This window comes from Pseudophryne corroboree, chromosome 12 (genome assembly GCF_028390025.1).
Source record: "Pseudophryne corroboree isolate aPseCor3 chromosome 12, aPseCor3.hap2, whole genome shotgun sequence".
Lineage (NCBI taxonomy): Eukaryota > Metazoa > Chordata > Amphibia > Anura > Myobatrachidae > Pseudophryne > Pseudophryne corroboree.
The window spans coordinates 169196758-169215981 of record NC_086455.1 but is presented as its reverse complement, the minus strand read 5'-3'; the positions used below and the strand labels follow the sequence as shown (position 1 = coordinate 169215981).

General features: G+C 47.0%; 1 protein-coding gene across 5 annotated transcripts in view; it reads right to left on the bottom strand.

The window, feature by feature from the left end:
* The window catches only part of TRAF3 (TNF receptor associated factor 3), a 146608-nt gene that overhangs the window by 73375 nt on the left and 54009 nt on the right, over positions 1 to 19224 (bottom strand). The window contains exons 1-2 of one of the 5 annotated variants that reach the window (XM_063948483.1): positions 18026 to 18662; positions 3902 to 4040 (exon numbers count right to left, since the gene is read on the bottom strand). The exons of 3 other annotated variants lie outside the window; for them this stretch is intronic. Coding sequence is in view for 1 of the 2 variants with exons in the window: in XM_063948482.1 (XP_063804552.1) it covers positions 18026 to 18032 (7 nt within the window). In the remaining variant the exon portion in view is untranslated. Of the gene's footprint in view, positions 1 to 3901; positions 4041 to 18025; positions 18663 to 19224 lie in introns of those variants that run through there. One more of the 5 variants, XM_063948482.1, reaches the window with a different exon arrangement.

The following is a 19224-nucleotide window of genomic DNA, read 5'->3' as shown; positions in this document are numbered from 1 at the left end:
TCTGTGGCGGGGGGCAGCGGCCGGTGATAAGAAGTCCATAGGCTTCTATAGGGTATTGCCATCCAAAGATGGCGATACTTTGGGCGGCGAAAACCCGGCGGTCGGGTCTTCGTACATTTTAAAATGCAGTAAAACCCCCGAAAACAGGGGTTCTACCGCATTTTTCCCTTAGTACATCCCGCCCAATATCTCTGTACCAGGCCCTAGGGGGTTCCAGTCACTGGATAGACAGTGTCTTGTTAGACAGGCCCCATATGGTCGACTCTAAGTTCAACATGCAATGGTTGACACACAAATAGTCGACAAGTTTAAAAAAAAAAAACTAACTGTTGCTTCATCTACCATCCACGTGTACTATGATTGGGAATAGTAACCTGTGGCGAGCGATGCGGTAGCGGAGCGAGCCACCTTGCCCGAAGTGTGGCGACCCTCGCAAGGGTACACAGTACACTGTGGTCACATGATGAAATGACACTAAAACTTGTGCTGACATTTTCTGTGTTGACCTTTTGACCTTGTCATCGACCTTTTACATGTCTACCATACGGGGTCAATCTAATGACTGTAGATCTAATGAACCACAACTGGCCCCTTGGTGCACGCGGATTTCACTACTAAATCTCCCGGCGCCACTAACCCTCAGGAGAGACACTTTTCAATTTGTAATAAATAAAATAAGCCTTTATATTGGCACATTAAATCGCGCCATTTGGGTTGCCTAAAGTGTACGGATAATGCCGATACTGTACAGGGTGATTCAAAAGTCGCAGTACGCCCTTTTGTTTCGAAGACTGTGCCGGAAATGGGAAAACTGAATACTCCAGTGAGGTGGGCGATCTTTTATGGTATGTACCGAACATGGGCGCCATCTTGAAATCGGCCATCTTGAATCTAAGTCAGTTTTCCCATTTCCAGCACAATTTTTGAAACAAAATGGTGTACTGCGACTTCTGTATCACCCTGTATATAAGAGTCATAGGGGCCTCGCCTAGAACATGCCGCACTACAGCAGTAACTGCATTATGAGATGAGGAGATACGGTTATTTGTTTTATACCGTGAGGAAACAAAGAAACAGCTGAGCAGGTGTATGCCCCGCCTCCATTATTAAACGTGAACAGGCACATCCATAGCCACACACAAAACAAAAAGAAATTATAGAGTAACGCTAATCTCTGATTTGGCCTCATTCCCACAACAGCAGCCAAGTCTGCATCTCTATACTCATAAACTAATGATCGGAGACCTCAACATGGGTCACAGCGGAGCCAAAACATTCAATTGTTACCGGCTTCAACTTTAGAACTGGGGGAGATGTAACAAGCTTTGGAGAGAGATAAAGTGGAATGAGATCCAGCGTGGGAGGAGGTAACCGGAGGGGAGGTGAGGCAGCGATCAGCTGAAGAGCGGAGGGAGGGGTGGGGCTTATGTACATTATCACTGACTGCGCACTATGCGTGGGGGACACCAAACTAGTAAGCATGGGCAGATGTACTAAGGCTAGGATAAAGTGGAGAGAGATAAAGGAGTTAGGAGTTGATTGGTTGAAAGTTTCTCTCTCCACTTTACCACTCTCCAAGGCAGAGACAATTTGGGCATAATGCTTTAAGGGGTACATTTACTAAGCAGTGATAAGAGCAGAGAAGTGAGCCAGTGGAGAAGTTTCCCCATCAACCAATCACTAGCTCTGTATCATTTTATAGTATGCAAATTACAGATGTTACTTCAGTGCTGATTGGTTGCCATGGGTACTTCTCCATTGGCCCACTTCTCCGCTCTTATCACTGCTTAGTAAATGCCCCCCTAATGCCGGGAATGAGTGCATTGTAGACATGATGAGATGAAAACCCAACACAGGCGGTAATGATGGGTGTGGCTGGCACAGAGCTGGAGGTGCTAAGCATTGGACGGTCCTGCATAGTACATATACTTTTGCAATGATTGCTTACTTCATTTACGCTTTCCCTCTTTGCACAATGGCTATGTGTTGTTGTTTTTCCATGCGTGCGAAGTACAGTGCATCCGGAAAGTATTCACAGCGCTTCATTTTCCCCACATTTTGTTATGTTACAGCCTTATTCCAAAATGGAATAAATTCATTTCTTCCCTCATAATTCCACACACAATACCTCATAATGACAATGTGAAAAAAAGTTTTTTTGGAGATTTTTGCAAATTTATTAAAAATAAAAAAACTAAGAAATCACATGTACATAAGTATTCACAGCCTTTGCTCAATACTCTGTTGATGCACCTTTGGCAGCAATTACAGCCTCGAGTCTTTTTGAATATGATGCCACAAGCTTGGCACACCTATCTTTGGGCAGTTTCGCCCATTCCTCTTTGCAGCACCTCTCAAGCTCCATCGGGTTGGATGGGAAGCGTCGGTGCACAGCCATTTTCACATCTCTCCAGAGATGTTCAATCGGATTCAAGTCTGAGCTCTGGCTGGGCCACTCAAGGACATTCACAGAGTTGTCCTGAAGCCACTCCTTGGCTGTGTGCTTAGGGTCGTTGTCCTGCTGAAAAATGAACCCTCGCCCCAGTCTGAGGTCAAGAGCGCTCTGGAGCAGGTTTTCATCCAGGATGTCACTGTACATTGCTGCATTCTTTCCCTCTATCCTGACTAGTCTCCCAGTTCCTGTCGCTGAAAAACATCCACACAGCATGATGCTGCCACAACCATGCTTCACTGTAGGATGGTATTGGCCTGGTGATGAGCGGTGCCTGGTTTCCTCCAAACAAGACGCCTGCCATTCACGCCAAAGAGTTCAATCTTTGTCTCATCAGACCAGAGAATTTTGTTTCTCATGATCTGAGAGTCCTTCAGGTGCATTTTGGCAAACTTCAGGCGGGCTGCCATGTGCTTTTTCCTAAAGGAGTGGTTTCCGTCTGGCCACTCTACCATACAGGCCTAATTGGTGGATTGCTGCAGAGATGGTTGTCCTTCTGGAAGGTTCTGCTCTCTCCACAGAGGAATTCTGTAGTTCTGAGAGAGTGACTATCGGGTTCTTGGTCACCTTCTTGACTAGGGCCCTTCTCCCTCGCTCAGTTTAGACGCCCGGCCAGCTCTAGGAAGAGTCCTGGTGGTTCCGAACTTCTTCCATTTACGCAGGATGGGGGCCACTGTGCTCATTGGGACCTTCAAAGCAGCAGATATTTTTCTGTAACCTTCCCCAGATTTGTGCCTTGAGACAATTCCTTTGACTTCATGCTTGGTTTGTGCTCAGACATGCACTGTCAAGTGTGGGACCTTATATAGACAGGTGTGTGCCTTTCCAAATCATGTCCAATCAACTGAATTTACAACAGGTGGACTCCAATTAAGCTGTAGGACACAGGTTCTCAAACTCGGTCCTCAGGAACCCACACAGTGCATGTTTTGTAGGTAACCCAGCAGGTGCACAGGTGTACTCATTACTCACTGACACATTTTAAAAGGTCCACAGGTGGAGCTAATTATTTTACTTCGATTCTGTGAGGAAACCTGCAAAACATGCACTGTGTGGGGTAATGAGGACCGAGTTTGAGAACCTGTGCTGTAGGAGCATCTCAAGGATGATCAAAGGAAACAGGATGCACCTGAGCTCAATTTTGAGCTTCATGGCAAAGGCTGTGAATACTTACGTACATGTGATTGCTTAGATTTTTTATTTTTAATAAATTTGCAAAAAAAACCAAACTTTTTTCACGTTGTCATTATGGGGTATTGTGTGTAGAATTTTGAGGGGAAAAATGACGTTATTCCATTCTGGAATAAGGCTGTATCATAACAAAATGTGCAAAAAGTGAAGCGCTGTGAATACTTTCCGGATGCACTGTATTTTATTTATTTTTTCACAGTACCATATTATGCCTGTTATGTATTGCCAATTACTCAGCAAAACACTTCATTTATTCACCATAATGTTGACGCTGGGCTTATAGTAACAGTGCCTGGCCTGATGCGCTTGATGTCCACTGCGGCTTTTAATCTGGCCCTCATTTCAGTCTTCTCTAGCAGTGCAAGCAAATGGTTCTGCGGTGGGGTCCGGTTCTCAGCTGTGTATACACACAAAATACCAGCGTTATATGCGTGTTGCAGGTACCTTACCACAGACATGCAGGAGGGGAGATAATATAGGGGACTAATCATGAAGCAGTGATTAGAGTGGAGAAGTTACACATGGCAACCAATCAGCTGCTACGTATAATTTCACAGAAAGCACTTCATAAATCTTACTCAGATTCTGATTGGTTGCCATGGGCAACTCCTCCACTGGCTCACTTCTCCACTCTTATCACTGCTTCATGAATAGACTCCACAGTCTTTCAATTAAAGCTCATATATAAACGGGCTGTAGTTACAATGTCGACGGAGATCGGGATCCCAGCATCAAAATACCGACGCCAGAAATCCTGAACGTTCTGTTAGCGAGATGTGCTTGCGTCCTGCCACGAGGGAGGTTAGGTTTAGGCATTAGAAGGGGGGGGGTTATGGTTAGGGTGCAGGAATGGGAAGTGGGTGGCTAGGGACCGGGAAGGGAGGTTAGGGTTAGGCACCAAGCGGGGAGGGTTAGGTTTAGACATCAGGGAAGGGAGGGTTAGGGACCTACAAGGGATGGTTAGGGTTAAGGTAGGGGGAAGGTGAGGGTTAGGGTTCTTTCTGGGGGGCTGTCGGTATTCAAACCGCAGGAATCCCGTCCATCTGTATTATCATTCCGAAGCCATATAAATGAATATGCCTTTTCCTTTGTTCCAATATTCTACGCAACCCCTGTGCTATTATCACTTTTACCAATCAGTGTTTTTGTAGGTTACCGCCACGTCAGAACCAATATTCTGTGGAGGGAAGTAGTGCTCTAATTACTACTGTGACGGAGAAAGATTATCTTGTTTTATCAACCTGCATTATTTCCCTGTGATCACCAAAATACTGGGATTTGGAAGTCTGGTTACAATGTTCTTTCAACCAATAGTAACACATACTCCTAAAAGGACAGGGTCCGTCATCCACAGTCATTAGTCGTCAAGCACACGTGCGCAACTGCCAGAAATGCTTTTTCATATTGACCTACACAAGCCCCTGTGGATGGATTCCAGGCACTCGCTTTCCAGCGAATACGTCAGTGTGTGCAGACGTAACACAAACGCTTAGGCTGGTGGAAACGATGCCTGGACTACCGTACAGGTCAACCCGACGCCATGTTGTTTCTGCATGAACTTCGATGAACCCTTCACAGCCAACAATCCACAGGTGCAGTGTTCAGCTGAACAATGGTGGTCATTCCGAGTTGTTCGCTCGCTAGCAGTTTTTAGCAGCCGTGCAAACGCTATGCCGCCGCCCACTGGTAGTGTATTTTAGCTTAGCAGAAGTGCGAACGAAAGGACCGCTGAGCGGCGGCAACATTTTTTTGTGCAGTTTTAGGGTAGCTCAATACCTACTCAGCGCTTGCGATGACTTCAGACTGTTCAGTTCCTGTTTTGACGTCACAAACACGCCCTACGTTCGCCCAGCCACGCCTGCGTTTTTACGAACACTCCCTGAAAACGGTCAGTTGACACCCAGAAACGCCCACTTCATGTCAATCACTCTGCGGCCAGCAGTGCGACTGAAAAGCTTTGCTAGACCTTGTGTGAAACTACATCGTTCATTGCAATAGTACTTTGCGCATGCGCAGAAATTCCAATTTTTAGCCTGACCGCTGCTAACAACGGCAGCTAGCGATCAACTTGGAATGACCCCCAATATCCATCCGGTTGCTGCAACATAACGGACAACGGAGCATTGTCTGATCACTGTATTTGACAACCGATCGCGTCAATACAGAGTTAAAATGAAATCAGAATGCCCACAATTTTGTAACGGAGCCTTAATAAAAAAATAAAGAAAATCCAAACTTCCTAGGATAAAGTCCCATGGAAATTTTTGCCCCAAACACACGTCGGCTTGTATGAAAAAGCAGACAAGGTTTTAAAGTAAGCAGATATAATGACAATTTATAAAATAACAGATTTAGCAGCAGATGTAACAAAGTAGCAATGGAAGTGAATTTCTGCCACACAAGAGAAGCAATGTTACCAGGCCTTAATGGTTACCAAAAGCCGTGCAAAATTTCAGTGCCCATTTTGTGGCTGGGTGACCTTGCCTACAGTAAGTGCCCACCATGGTGCCACCTAAGCAGATCTAAAAATTGTGGTATAAAAATAAAGCTGTCCAGCATTTGTGGGTTACTTGCAAAAGTAGGCAGCACTTACCCTGTATTTGCCCTTCTTACATTGCAACATGTTTTGTTTCACATGCAAAGTTACTTGCTTTTTTCTTGTTTAGCTCCCAACTCAGAACCAACCCTGGACCAAGGGCGGATTAAGCCTTGGGGAGGGACCTGGGGCACTTAAGATAGGTGGTCTGTCCCACTCCTCCACGTCTTAACAGCACTGCCCCACTTGTTTTCCTGCCCACCCCTACTATGGAACTGCACAGTACAAGTGCAGCAGTGTGCTCCAGGGGTGGGGGAGTTAGTGGGAGGTGTTTGTATATTACATTTAAACCAATGCTGTATATTATATTTAAACTAATGGGTACTGTTTATAATTCCAAATAATTGAGAAACAACTACGGTAGCAGCAGCTACTTACACACTGGGACAGGACTCAGGAGGACTCTGTGTGCGTGTCTCTCTCTCCAGTACCGAATGCTCTCATCAAATAGGTTATACAGAACCGAGACATATCAATCTAGACTGCTGTATATGGAAAGGGAAGGGGGAGGGGGGGAGGTAATGTCATCACTGAGTGACCAACTGTACAGCACTCCCCCCCCCGCCCTCTTATCTCTCCTCTGGTTGGGAAGCTTCATTGGAAGCTCATGAAACCCTGTCCGGATCACATTTTGACTTTCCTTCTGATGCTGCACAAGAGGGAGAGCTGGTGTGCTCTGGCCGGGGGCCCCTCTGACAGATGAGGGCCTGGCATATAGTGTCACCTGTGCCCCCCTTTTATAAATCCAGCTCTGCCCTGGACTGTTACTATGCGACTATAAAAACAGTGTATTGCATTATGCAAGCTGGGCACTGTGATTAAAGCCTTCTACTCCCGGCGTCGTGCATCGATTGGTAGATGCACCAAATGTGAAGGAGGGAATTAAATGCTAGATTGTCGACACAGGGATAACAAGACAGTGTGAATTACAGAACTCTGAGCAATTATCAGGGTGCCATTCCCTGCAGCCAGAAGTAAGGGCCATGGGGCAGCAACGGTGCCGCCCGCAGAGCACTGCACTCCGTGCAAGGGCTCCGCTTACACACCCCTAGGTAAGTCCCCGCTTTCACGCTAAACCTCAGAGAAATGTGACCCGGGAATCACTTAAACGTAAGAACCACGTCACACAGCGTAAGGCTATACTAAGAGCAACATCTTACAAATAAACCAAGTGTCGCTGGCCGGCTGCTCATACACAGAGCAGATAATAAGAATTACATCCAGCAAGCAGAGCGAGGGGGACAGACGCTATGCCGTTGTCTCTACAGTAATATAAGAGACGGAGTATTACTACAATCAGAATGGCTATAGTGCATTCCCAGAAACAGCTCTGCCCCCGCTTTACCCCGAATCTACTAAGCTGTCTAAACTCCTCTTGGAAATTACCCGGCTTGCAACCGCAAATAGATTGTGTGCCAGTCTGCACAGTTCCTCTGATAATACGTTTCTGGCCTGGTTGGTCTGACTTAAACCCATCTCTGTATGTACGGTCAATGTGAGCCTGACCATGGAATGGTTCCAGGACACTGAACCTGTGCTGCCCATCTGTGTGGCCTGACTCCACCTGTGTGTGTCCCTGCATTTTGGCCTTTCCTACGTCAGGTATTACCTGGTGAGCTCGGCGGCCAAATCCTGCGAGCAGGGGCATAGCCAGAATTTGTGGGCCCCACAGCAACATTTTGAAGAGACCCCTGCCCCAATTCTTTTAGAGAAACACCTCTCCACAGCAGCTGTTAATTGTATGCCCCATAACAGTGCCCTAGTTCATTATCTCATCCATAGTAGTTCTTTAATTAATGTTATGCCCCATAGTAGTGCCCTAGTTCGTTTTCGTACCCCAATTCACATTATGCCACATTACAGTGCCCCAATTCACATTATGCCACATTACAGTGCCCCAATTCACATTATGCCACATTACAGTGCCCCCATTCATATTATGCCCCATTAGTGCCCCAGTTCATATTGTGCCACATTACAGTGCCCGCGTTCATATTGTGCCACATTACACTGCCCCCGTTCATATTGTGCCACATTACACTGCCCCATTTCATATTATGCCACATTACAGTGCCCCCACTCATATTATGCCCCATTACAGTGCCCCCGCTCATATTATGCCACCTTACAGTGCCCCCGCTCATATTATGCCACATTACAGTGCCCCCGCTCATATTATGCCACATTACAGTGCCCCCGCTCATATTATGCCACATTACAGTGCCCCCGCTCATATTATGTTACATTACAGTGCCCCCGTTCATATTATGCTGTGTTACACTGCCCCCGTTAATACTGTGCCATGTTACACTGCCCCCGTTCATACTGTGCCACATTACAGTGCCCCAGTTCATATTGTGCCAAATTACAGTGCCCCAGTTCATATTGTGCCACATTACACTGCCCCCGTTCATACTGTGCCACATTACACTGCCCCAGTTCATATTGTGCCACATTACACTGCCCCAGTTCATATTGTGCCACATTACACTGCCCCAGTTCATATTGTGCCACATTACACTGCCCCAGTTCATATTGTGCCACATTACACTGCCCCAGTTCATATTGTGCCACATTACAGTGCCCCAGTTCATATTGTGCCACATTACACTGCCCCAGTTCATATTGTGCCACATTACACTGCCCCCGTTCATATTGTGCCACATTACACTGCCCCAGTTCATATTGTGCCACATTACAGTGCCCCAGTTCATATTGTGCCACATTACAGTGCCCCAGTTCATATTGTGCCACATTACACTGCCCCAGTTCATATTGTGCCACATTACACTGCCCCCGTTCATATTGTGCCACATTACAGTGCCCCCGTTCATATTGTGCCACATTACACTGCCCCCGTTCATATTGTGCCACATTACAGTGCCCCCGTTCATATTGTGCCACATTACACTGCCCCAGTTCATATTGTGCCACATTACACTGCCCCAGTTCATATTGTGCCACATTACAGTGCCCCAGTTCATATTGTGCCACATTACACTGCCCCCGTTCATATTGTGCCACATTACAGTGCCCCCGTTCATATTGTGCCACATTACACTGCCCCCGTTCATATTGTGCCACATTACAGTGCCCCCGTTCATACTGATGTACTTGGAGAGAGATTAAGTGGACAGAAATAAAGTACCAGTCAGTCAGCACCTAACTGTCATGTTACAGGCTGTGTTTGTAAAATGACAGTTAGGAGCTGGTTGGCTGGTACTTTATCTCTAGCAACTTTATCTCCAGCCAAGGCTTAGTAAATAGACCACTTTATCTCTCTTCAAGGCTTAGTATATCTGCCCCATGCAACATTATAATGCCCCCCAGTGTGTGTGTGTGTGTGTGTGTGTGTGTGTGTGTGTGTGTGTGTGTGTGTGTGTGTGTGTGTGTGTGTGTGTGTGTGTCACTGGAAAGTCTCCACACTCAGTCTGGGCAACGGGTTGGGCTCAACTGCTTGGCATCAAAGTTGGTATGCAGTATGTAACCTGGGTCCAGGGACCCTTCCTCTGGCCCCCATAGCAATGGCACTTCCTGTACCCTCTATAGCTACGCCCATGCCTGTGGGTGATAAGCCACCACAAATTCCATCATCATATTGCCTGGTAAAGAACATACAGTCATTTACTCGCAGGAGAGCCAGCACAAGGGGCCCACTCCCACAGCCCGTCTTCTTCCACAGTCTACGGTACATGTAATATAATAGAGGTGGCACAGCGCATACCCAGAAAACGCTCCAGACAGGCCTCCTTTTCCTAACCAGCCCCTTCAGCTCCCCAAACCCTCGCTACAAGACACTTCTTTTCATTGCATGCACAGCGGCAAAAAAATAGTTCCACTGTGTCCACCATTGGTTACTCTATAACATTCGTAACGAGTGATAACTCATTGTTAAATCTGCCCCTTGTTTTTGAACCGTTGAACTTCTGTAATAAACTTGGGGCATTCCCACGGACACATTTTAAAAACTGGGAATCTCCCAGCTCCGGTAATTATAAACCATAAGCCTCAGGACACTTTAAAAGGGGGCAAAAAGAAATGTTTTAGTACACTCACATGCAAACAAGACGTCCTTGTGTACACAACCTGAGAACACAATTCTTAGCCAAGTATTAATCTAAATTAAGATTTAAAAATCACTTTACAAATTTACAAGCCAACTAGAGACTTTACACAACCTGCTATTACACTACAGATGTGTCACTGTATAAATAGCCCATGGAAATTTATAAGGAGATAGAACACTTGCCTGATTCGTCTATTTAATGAACAGCCTCGCCTCCTTGTGTGATGTCATTCCTGGGTCTAGCTTCATCACAGGTTGTATAAACACCACGCCATCTGAAGTCTGACCGATATAGGACATGCTTACAATTTACCGCAGTTCCAAAAAAGTTACTTCACAGACACAGCTGACATTCTACCCACGCTCTGCAGGGTTCGGAACACAGCATACGAAACGCACAACCCACTTCATGCACAGGTTCCCGCGCTCCTACTCACAAACGCCGCCCACACCAACGGAACTGCGTTGAATCATTTAGTCCAACCCTCAAGTTACTCTGATCATTGTGCAACTCTTATAAAGATGAAATATGGTAAAGTTATATTTTAAGGGCATGTGACATCACTTTTCAGTTATATGAACAGTGGAGCTTACAATCTATATTCTCTACCACACATAATATTTATTATTTTATTTATATTGTGCTTTTCGCCCCCGCAGGTCTCAAAGTTGCTTTACATACATCAAAACAACATGGTACATTGGTGGTCATTCAGAGTTGTTCGCTGTGCAGCGATGATGCAAAAAAATGGCACTTCTGCGCAATGCGCACGCGCTGTGTACTTTAACAACGAACGATGTCGTTTTACACAGGGTCTAGCGATGCTTTTCAGTCGCACTGGCAGCCGCAGAGTGATTGACAGGAAGGGGGCGTTTCTGGGTGTCAACTGACCGTTTTCAGGGAGTGTTCGGAAAAACGCAGGCGTGCCAGGAAAAACGCAGGCGTGGCTGGGCGGGTGTGTGACGTCAAATCCGGAACTGAACAGTCTGAAGTGATCGCAGGCGCTGAGTAGGTTTGAAGCTACTCTGAAACTGCACAAAATTATTTTGTAGTCGCTCTGCGATCCTTTCGTTTGCACTTCTGCTAAGCTAAGATACACTCCCAGTGGGCGGCAGCATAGCGTTTGCACGGCTGCTAAAAACAGCTAGCGAGCGATCAACTCGGAATGACCACCATTGTACAAAGGCATTAGAATTACAGTAAGCATACAGAAATGATACAGAACAACAAAACCTAGAGAGCACAATAAGCACACTGGGGAGGGGGGGGGGGGGGGGGGGGGGGGGGGGGGGTTGGTGCAGACATCTTGGGTAAAAACTTCAACAGGTTTTATATTGCACTCACGAAAAGTGCCAGGTGAGGCAGCCATGTTGGGTACACTATGTGGGATTACCCTGGGTGGAATAGGTCATGCCCAGAAGAGATGACCCAAAATGGGCTGGTTGCAGTATCCTAACGCTAGGAGTAGGATCCCAGCATGCATTGCAGGTATAGCCTACACGTATAGCATACAGTGGGGTGGAGGTACATGGTGAGACACAAGAACGGTAGATGCAGAGGTGACAGAGTGAGAAAAATTCTGTACATGTATGAAAGCTGTGCCGCACTAATAATAATAGAGCAAATTGCTACAAGTCTCGTGAAAAAGGGTCCATTTGAGGAGTCACCCCACTGCATCGCTGCGGAGATCAGCCAGGAGTGCCCTACCCTACAAACTAGGGTCCTTTTTGTCAGGCACTAAATAACCCACTGGTATGTTTTTGGGATTGAGGGAGGAAACCTGGACTACCCAAGGGAAAGCCACACAAGCATGGGGAGAATATACAAACTCCACACAATTAGGGCCATGGTGGGAAATGAACCTATGACCTCAGCGGTGTGAGTCAGTAATGCTAACCATTGCACTATACGTGCTGCTCATCAATAACTTAGTATCCTCACAACACACCAGTGATGCTGATCATAAAATATTAGATAGAGATAGAGATATATATATATATATATATATATATATCTCTATCTCTATCTATCTATACATACACACACACACACATATACATACAAAAGGAGAGCTCTGCTGTCTTTGCCTGAATGTTTTGATGATTGCATGGCTGCACACACTCTGTGGAATGCCCTCCCACACACAATAAGACTCTCCTCTAGTCTCCAAACCTTCAAGCGTTCCCTGAAAACTCACCTCTTCAGACAAGACTATCAAATTCCCGACCCACCCACATAACTTTCATAAACTTTTCTATCCAATTACAGCGCCTATGTAAAGTCCACACATGTTTTCTCGTTCTTCATCCTCCGAACACCAGGCCAACATTGCTATGTGGTCATATCATACAGCCCATCAAGAACATTTGCAATCGGACCAGCCATAATGCAATAGATAGGCATTGATACACAAGGATAGGTGCTATTTCCCTATAGAGCAGGGGTGGCCAACCAGTCAGAGACAAAGAGCCAAGAAATCTTGTTAGGTACATCAAAGACCCGACTTCGAGCCGAAGGCGCACTTGCAAAAATGGGGTGTGACTTTGTGCCTGCAAGGCCACGCACCTGGTATAAAATACATTGAAAAAGCCAGATCCAACATAAAATACAATGAAAAAGCCACTTCTACATCAAATAATTGAGAAAGCCAGATCCGCGTAAAATATATTGAAAAGCCAGATTCACATAATACACTTCAGTTCCACCATGTGTCACTCCAGCCAGCACCCGCCAGTGTCACTCCAGCCAGCACCCGCCTGTGTCTCTCCAGCCAGCACAAGCGTGTGTCACTCCAGCCAGCACCCGCCTGTGTCACTCCAGCCAGCACCCGCCTGAGTCACTCCAGCCAGCACCCGCCTGAGTCACTCCAGCCAGCACCCGCCTGAGTCACTCCAGCCAGCACCCGCCTGTGTCACTCCAGCCAGCAACAGCGTGTGTCACTCCAGCCAGCACCCGCCTGTGTCACTCCAGCCACCACCAGCCTGTGTCACTCCAGCCACCACCAGCCTGTGTCACTCCAGCCACCACCAGCCTGTGTCACTCCAGCCACCACCAGCCTGTGTCACTCCAGCCAGCACCCGCCTGTGTCACTCCAGCCAGCACCCGCCTGTGTCACTCCAGCCAGCACCCGCCTGTGTCACTCCAGCCAGCACCCGCCTGTGTCACTCCAGCCAGCACCCGCCTGTGTCACTCCAGCCAGAACCCGCCTGTGTCACTCCAGCCAGCACCCGCCTGTGTCACTCCAGCCAGCACCCGCCTGTGTCACTCCAGTCAGCACCCGCCTGTGTCACTCCAGTCAGCACCCGCCTGTGTCACTCCAGCCAGCACCCGCCTGTGTCACTCCAGCCACCTCCCCCATGTGTATTTAGCTCCCTCAGTTCTCAGTCTACGTAGTGCTGCTGCATGTCTGGCTGGAGTGCAGCGGTTTACAGATCTCTTGTGGTCACGTGACTTTGAGTGTTGGGAGCCACATTTGAATAAAGAAAGAGCCGCATGTGGCTCAAGAGCCACGCGTTGGCCACCACTGCTATAGAGTGTAAGCTTGCGAGCAGGGCCCTCCTGCCTCTATGTCTGTCTGTGATTACCCAGTATTATTTTTATCACTGTTGTTTCCAACAGAATTTGCTGTGCTATATAAGAAACACTTCATAAATAAATAATGTTTAGTATAAAAACGTGTGTAATATAAAGAATAACACCCCTGCTACCACACATATCATTACAGATATTATACGTCAAAGAGAAAAAGAAAGAAGACTCCTTTTTTGGCACAATCTTGGAAAAAAACAATATGATATGTCTTCCTAAAGATATTTAAACATAATATTTTAAGCGACTAGTAAAAGTTATCTCCTAAGAACAAACAAAGTAAATAAAATCTATTTAGGCAGTTAGCGAAAGAATTCTTTTAGAATGAAGTGTATCACATTCTTGTGCCGCTCATTAGGTGATAGTCAGTGGGAAGATCTAAATAGATCCTTTCACCATAATTAGATATTAGACGTCACCGTGAAGAGCTGTAAAACCGCACTTGGGGAGTAGCAGTGACCCAGAACTCTTTAATAAGGACTTAATTATTAATACCATTACGATTTACAGTAGGGTATATATTATAGCATATCATCTACACCATTGTGGGGTCATTTAAATTGCATTAGAACGGGAGCAACGGCACGACAAATTGCGCCAGTCACACCTCAAAATCATATATTTTTGGTTACATGTCCAATGAACCATGTAAAAAATAATTAAATAATAATGTAAAAAAAAAAGAAAAAAATTATAATGAGTCTGAACCGTTCATGTTCTTTTGGTAATTTGGGTAATAAGTGAATTCGGGATCCGGTCTCTAGGTCGGCACTATCTAGGTCGACAGGGTTTCTAGGTCGACAGGTAAAAAGGTCGACGTGACTTTTTCACAATTTTTTTTTTAACCTTTTCATACTTAACGATCCACGTGGACTACAATTGGGAACGGTAACCTGTGCCGAGCGCAACGGTAGCGGAGCGAGCCATGCAAGGGGACACGGTACACTAATTGGGGTTCCCGGTCACTCTACGAAGAAGCGACACCAAAAAAACTTAAAAAACTCATGTCGACCTTTTGACCTGTCGACCTAAAGACCCTGTCGACCAATAGTGGTCGACCTAGACACTGTCGACCTAGTTACTATCTACCTTCCATACCACACCCAGTGAATTCTGACAGCACATTTTTAATAGATGATCAATGTGACTTCGCAAGAGCACAGTATAGGGCAAAACACCAGAACGTGGTGTCAAACTGCTGGTGGGTACTAACCTCAGAACCCTGGCTTCCTGTACCCGTATTACCCCGTTTCATTTACCCACGCCTACTGTACATAAGCACCAGAACACCGCGGTCCGGCCTACAAATTCACAGAACGCACAACAGGTATATTTAGGTAATTCTACCAGCAAGGCTTACGTTTGCTTGTTACAGAAGGTTTCCTTGTTCCCGCCACAGTGGCACTTTTGATAAATCCCCGTTGCGATTGTGCTAGTTCATTGCAACATAGACGTCCCTTAATCACACGCTGCAAACTTTCTCACGGCTGTTTCGTATCACCCAACGTATTAAGAATTATTTTAAGGGCAACAATGCCTTTTTACTGGACAAATGCATTACGCTGCGGTATACGCGGTAATAACGGGCAATTATTCCAAGGTGTTTAAGCCTTAGATAGGGAATCCAATATTTAAAGAGTAAACGCCAGTACCGGACATTATAGAGGTCCAGTCCCCCTAACGCGGATGCATCAGGATATCGGAAAAAGAAGTGAAATTATTTCTGATAGAGAAATTCAGAGCGGAGAATATACAGATGCTGCAATTCATAGATCCCCCACAAAGAAAAAATAATAAAAAATAAACAACCCCAAAACAAGCGCAGTTACGAAAGAGGCTCACGTATACCAGGGAGGAATGTAGAAAAAATTCCACACACAACAAATGACTCACAAAACACATCCTGGACAAAATGTCAAAATGATATCATTCAGGGAACATTCCCTGCTAGACCTGAGATCTTAGGACATACTGAGATTAAGGATGACACAAGAATGAGACGGAGAATTTCACAATGCGATTGTGTCCGTGTGTATGAGAATTACTCCACGCATATCAGAGGACGCAGATTTACCGACAATGAAGCCAAAGTTCCAAACACTCAGTAGGCAGCGATGAGTACAAGCGTGACACAATGGTCGTCACTTCACAGCTGACTATACTATACTTTAACCCTTTCTCCATAAAATTCAAATACAAATGTATTTCAGGTTCATTTATATTGGCGCCGTTTAGGACACTCTGGGTCCATTCAATTAGCCGTGATGATCTCGCAGGTGTGAATCATTGCTGCAGTGGATGCACTTTACGGGGGCCCTAATTCACACAAAAATGCTCACCACTTCACAGAGGTCCGAACAATTTTGGGCAAATTGGGGCTGATTTCAGCCCGCAAAAGGTGTGAGAGTGGGTGCCGTTGCCGGCGTTGAAACGCGGCGGCAACAGCACATCGCACCCTTTGTGTGTAATTGACTGACCCCTCTGTGTGAGATAAATGGATTGCAAGCTCTTCTGCAGTAACTCATTATCTTACAATGCTGAATTTGAAGATGTATCTGTTTTAAATACATTTAACACAATAAAGAAAAATAATAATAATAATAATAATAATAATAATAAGTGTCCACAATAGTAAGCAAGTTGTACTAAAGTCTCTCGCAACCGTTTAAAGTACATGGACCTGTAAAAGGTGAGCTATGGAACGGTGCACACTGTGACCCTAATCCAGTAATGGCTAACCTTGACACTCCAGCTGTTGTTGAACTACACATCCCAGCATGCCCTGCATCAGTTTTAGCATGGCCAAATAAAAAAACTGTAGCAGGGTATGCTGGGATATGTAGTTCAACAACAGCTGGAGTGTCAAGGTTAGCCATCACTGCCCTAATCTGTATAAAAGTTGGCACAGGACAAGTCATTACAATCAGGAGAGAGTATATTAAAACATCTTAGAAAGAGAGGATTAACCAGAACCCACTTCCCATGCAGGGAGCATCAGAGATCGCTGGTGCAATTCAGGAATCACATCTAGCTCTTTATCACACACTCTTGGCACAGAATAATGGAGGCTCATACAGTACAGTATGGCCAATCATACCCTTCATTCATAGAACTAGCAGTAGGACTTAACCCCTTACCTGCCACACCAAAGTCTTATACAAGAGCTGATGAGCGTGAAAAGTGACCAATAAAACAACCCAAACTAGACAAGTTAGAGAAGGAACAGAGACCACTTTGTGCCAGCACAGCAGGGAACCAAACCCACCTGTAACCCCCACATCCCCTGGGAGCAAGGTTACAAGAGCCCTTTAACACACGGTCCTCCCACATTTGTGCAGTATGTGGGGTCTGGGTGCAGAGTGGCAGCGGAGGGTGCAGGGTACAGGGCAGAGTGGCAGCGGAGGATGCAGGGTACAGGGGGGAGAAGGGCACAGTGGCAGTAGGGGGGAGAAGGGCACAGTGGCAGCAGGGGGGACAGGGCACAGTGGCAGCAGGACTTGCAGGGTACAGGGCAGAGTGGCAGCAGAGGATGCAGGGCAGAGTGGCAGCAGAGGATGCAGGGCAGAGTGGCAGCAGCACTTGCAGGGTACAAGGCAGATTGGCAGCAGGGGGGACAGGGCAGAGTGGCAGCAGGGGTTACAGAGAAGAGTAGCAGCAGGGGGTACAAGGCAGAGTAGCAGCAGAGGATGCAGGGCAGAGTGGCAGCAGGGGTTACAGAGAAGAGTAGCAGCAGGGGGTACAAGGCAGAGTAGCAGCAGGACTTGCAGGGGACAGGGCAGAGTAGCAGCAGCGGGTACAGAGCAAAGTGGCAGCAGGGGGTACAGTGCAGAGTGGCAGCAGGACTTGCAGGGGACAGGGCAGAGTGGCAGCAGGGGTTACAGAGAAGAGTAGCAGCAGGGGGTACAGGGCAGAGTAGCAGCAAGGGGGTACAGGGCAGAGTAGCAGCAGGGGTTACAGAGAAGAGTAGCAGCAGGGGGTACAAGGCAGAGTAGCAGCAGAGGATGCAGGGCAGAGTGGCAGCGGAGGGTACAGGACAGTGGCAGAAGGGGGCACAGGGCAGAGTGGCAGCAGGACTTGGAGAGCAGGGTAACCCCTCCCCCTGGATGCCATGCACAGGGTATGGCCACTTACTATTCATGAAGGGACGCCAGGGCAGCTTGGCCTGGGTGAGCAGCAGGGCACAGGGGGGTGATGGAAGCAGCCTCCGTCCTGTTGCACACAGTGGGTGAAGAAATGGACATTACAAAGTAAAGTGGAAGCATAAGGCGAGCCCCCTCCGCCTCCCCATTGCTGGCTGTGTGCACTCTGCAGCCTGAGGAGTCTCCTCCCCTATGTGCACTGCTGGAAAGTCCCTTTCTGCTGTACATAGACTTCCTCTGGCTGCTATGGAAATCCCCTTCTGCACTCACACAGGCTCTCCCCTAACTGCTGCCCCCTGCTAGCCAGAGCCGGGCACTGGAGGCCTGGGAGCCTGCTCTCTCCTGCACAGGCAGCCAGGAACACCTCACATGCCTCATGCCTCATTCAGGCTGGGTGTTTCCTTCTGCAGCTTATCCATGTAGCTTTAACCCCTTCCTGCACTGTTTTCTGCCTGTCTGACCTGAAGGAGCCATTTATCAATAATCACATCTGCAGTGTGATATGGGCACGATATTAGCAAATCGCAGTGCAGGATGCAGGTATACCGCCTGGATGCATGGAAGAGCACCCGTAGGGACAGGGGCTGACATAAGCCCGTTCCTGAGATGTGCGCGGCGTGAAGAGACCGCGTCAGTACAGTGTTGGTACTCCTGCGTATGCGCAATCTCCTGCCACGCGTGCGTGCTGGCCGTTGTTGGGTTCAGATGGCTACGTTTCGGAAGTGTAGCCCATAGGCTACAGCAAAACAACGCCATCTTCAGATGGCGTTGGCTGCAAGGGCCACACTCCGGAATGCTTGGCATTCCGTAGCTTGGTAAATCTGACAGCACCACACCCCTCCATACAAACTTATGAGGACTGCGGCTGCTGGTGGGAATGGAGGGACAGCAGAGGATATTGGAGATATCAGCTAGGGTCCCTCCTTCATACATTGGGGTGATACGAAATATTTGCAGATATGCCACAAATATTTAATGATAAATAGGCCCCTTGGAGGAGCCTTGGGACTGCAGGGGATGATGACCTTCACTGGACGGGGCAGGAACAGAATATGGATAACACACAGGAAGCACTGTTATTATTGAAGAAAAATGATTCTTTGCATTACATGTGGATGATCCAGCGTCATGGTCCGTGCAAAGTTTATTGGAACCCTACGCAAAGCTTCAGCTGACGCCCCAATACCTCCC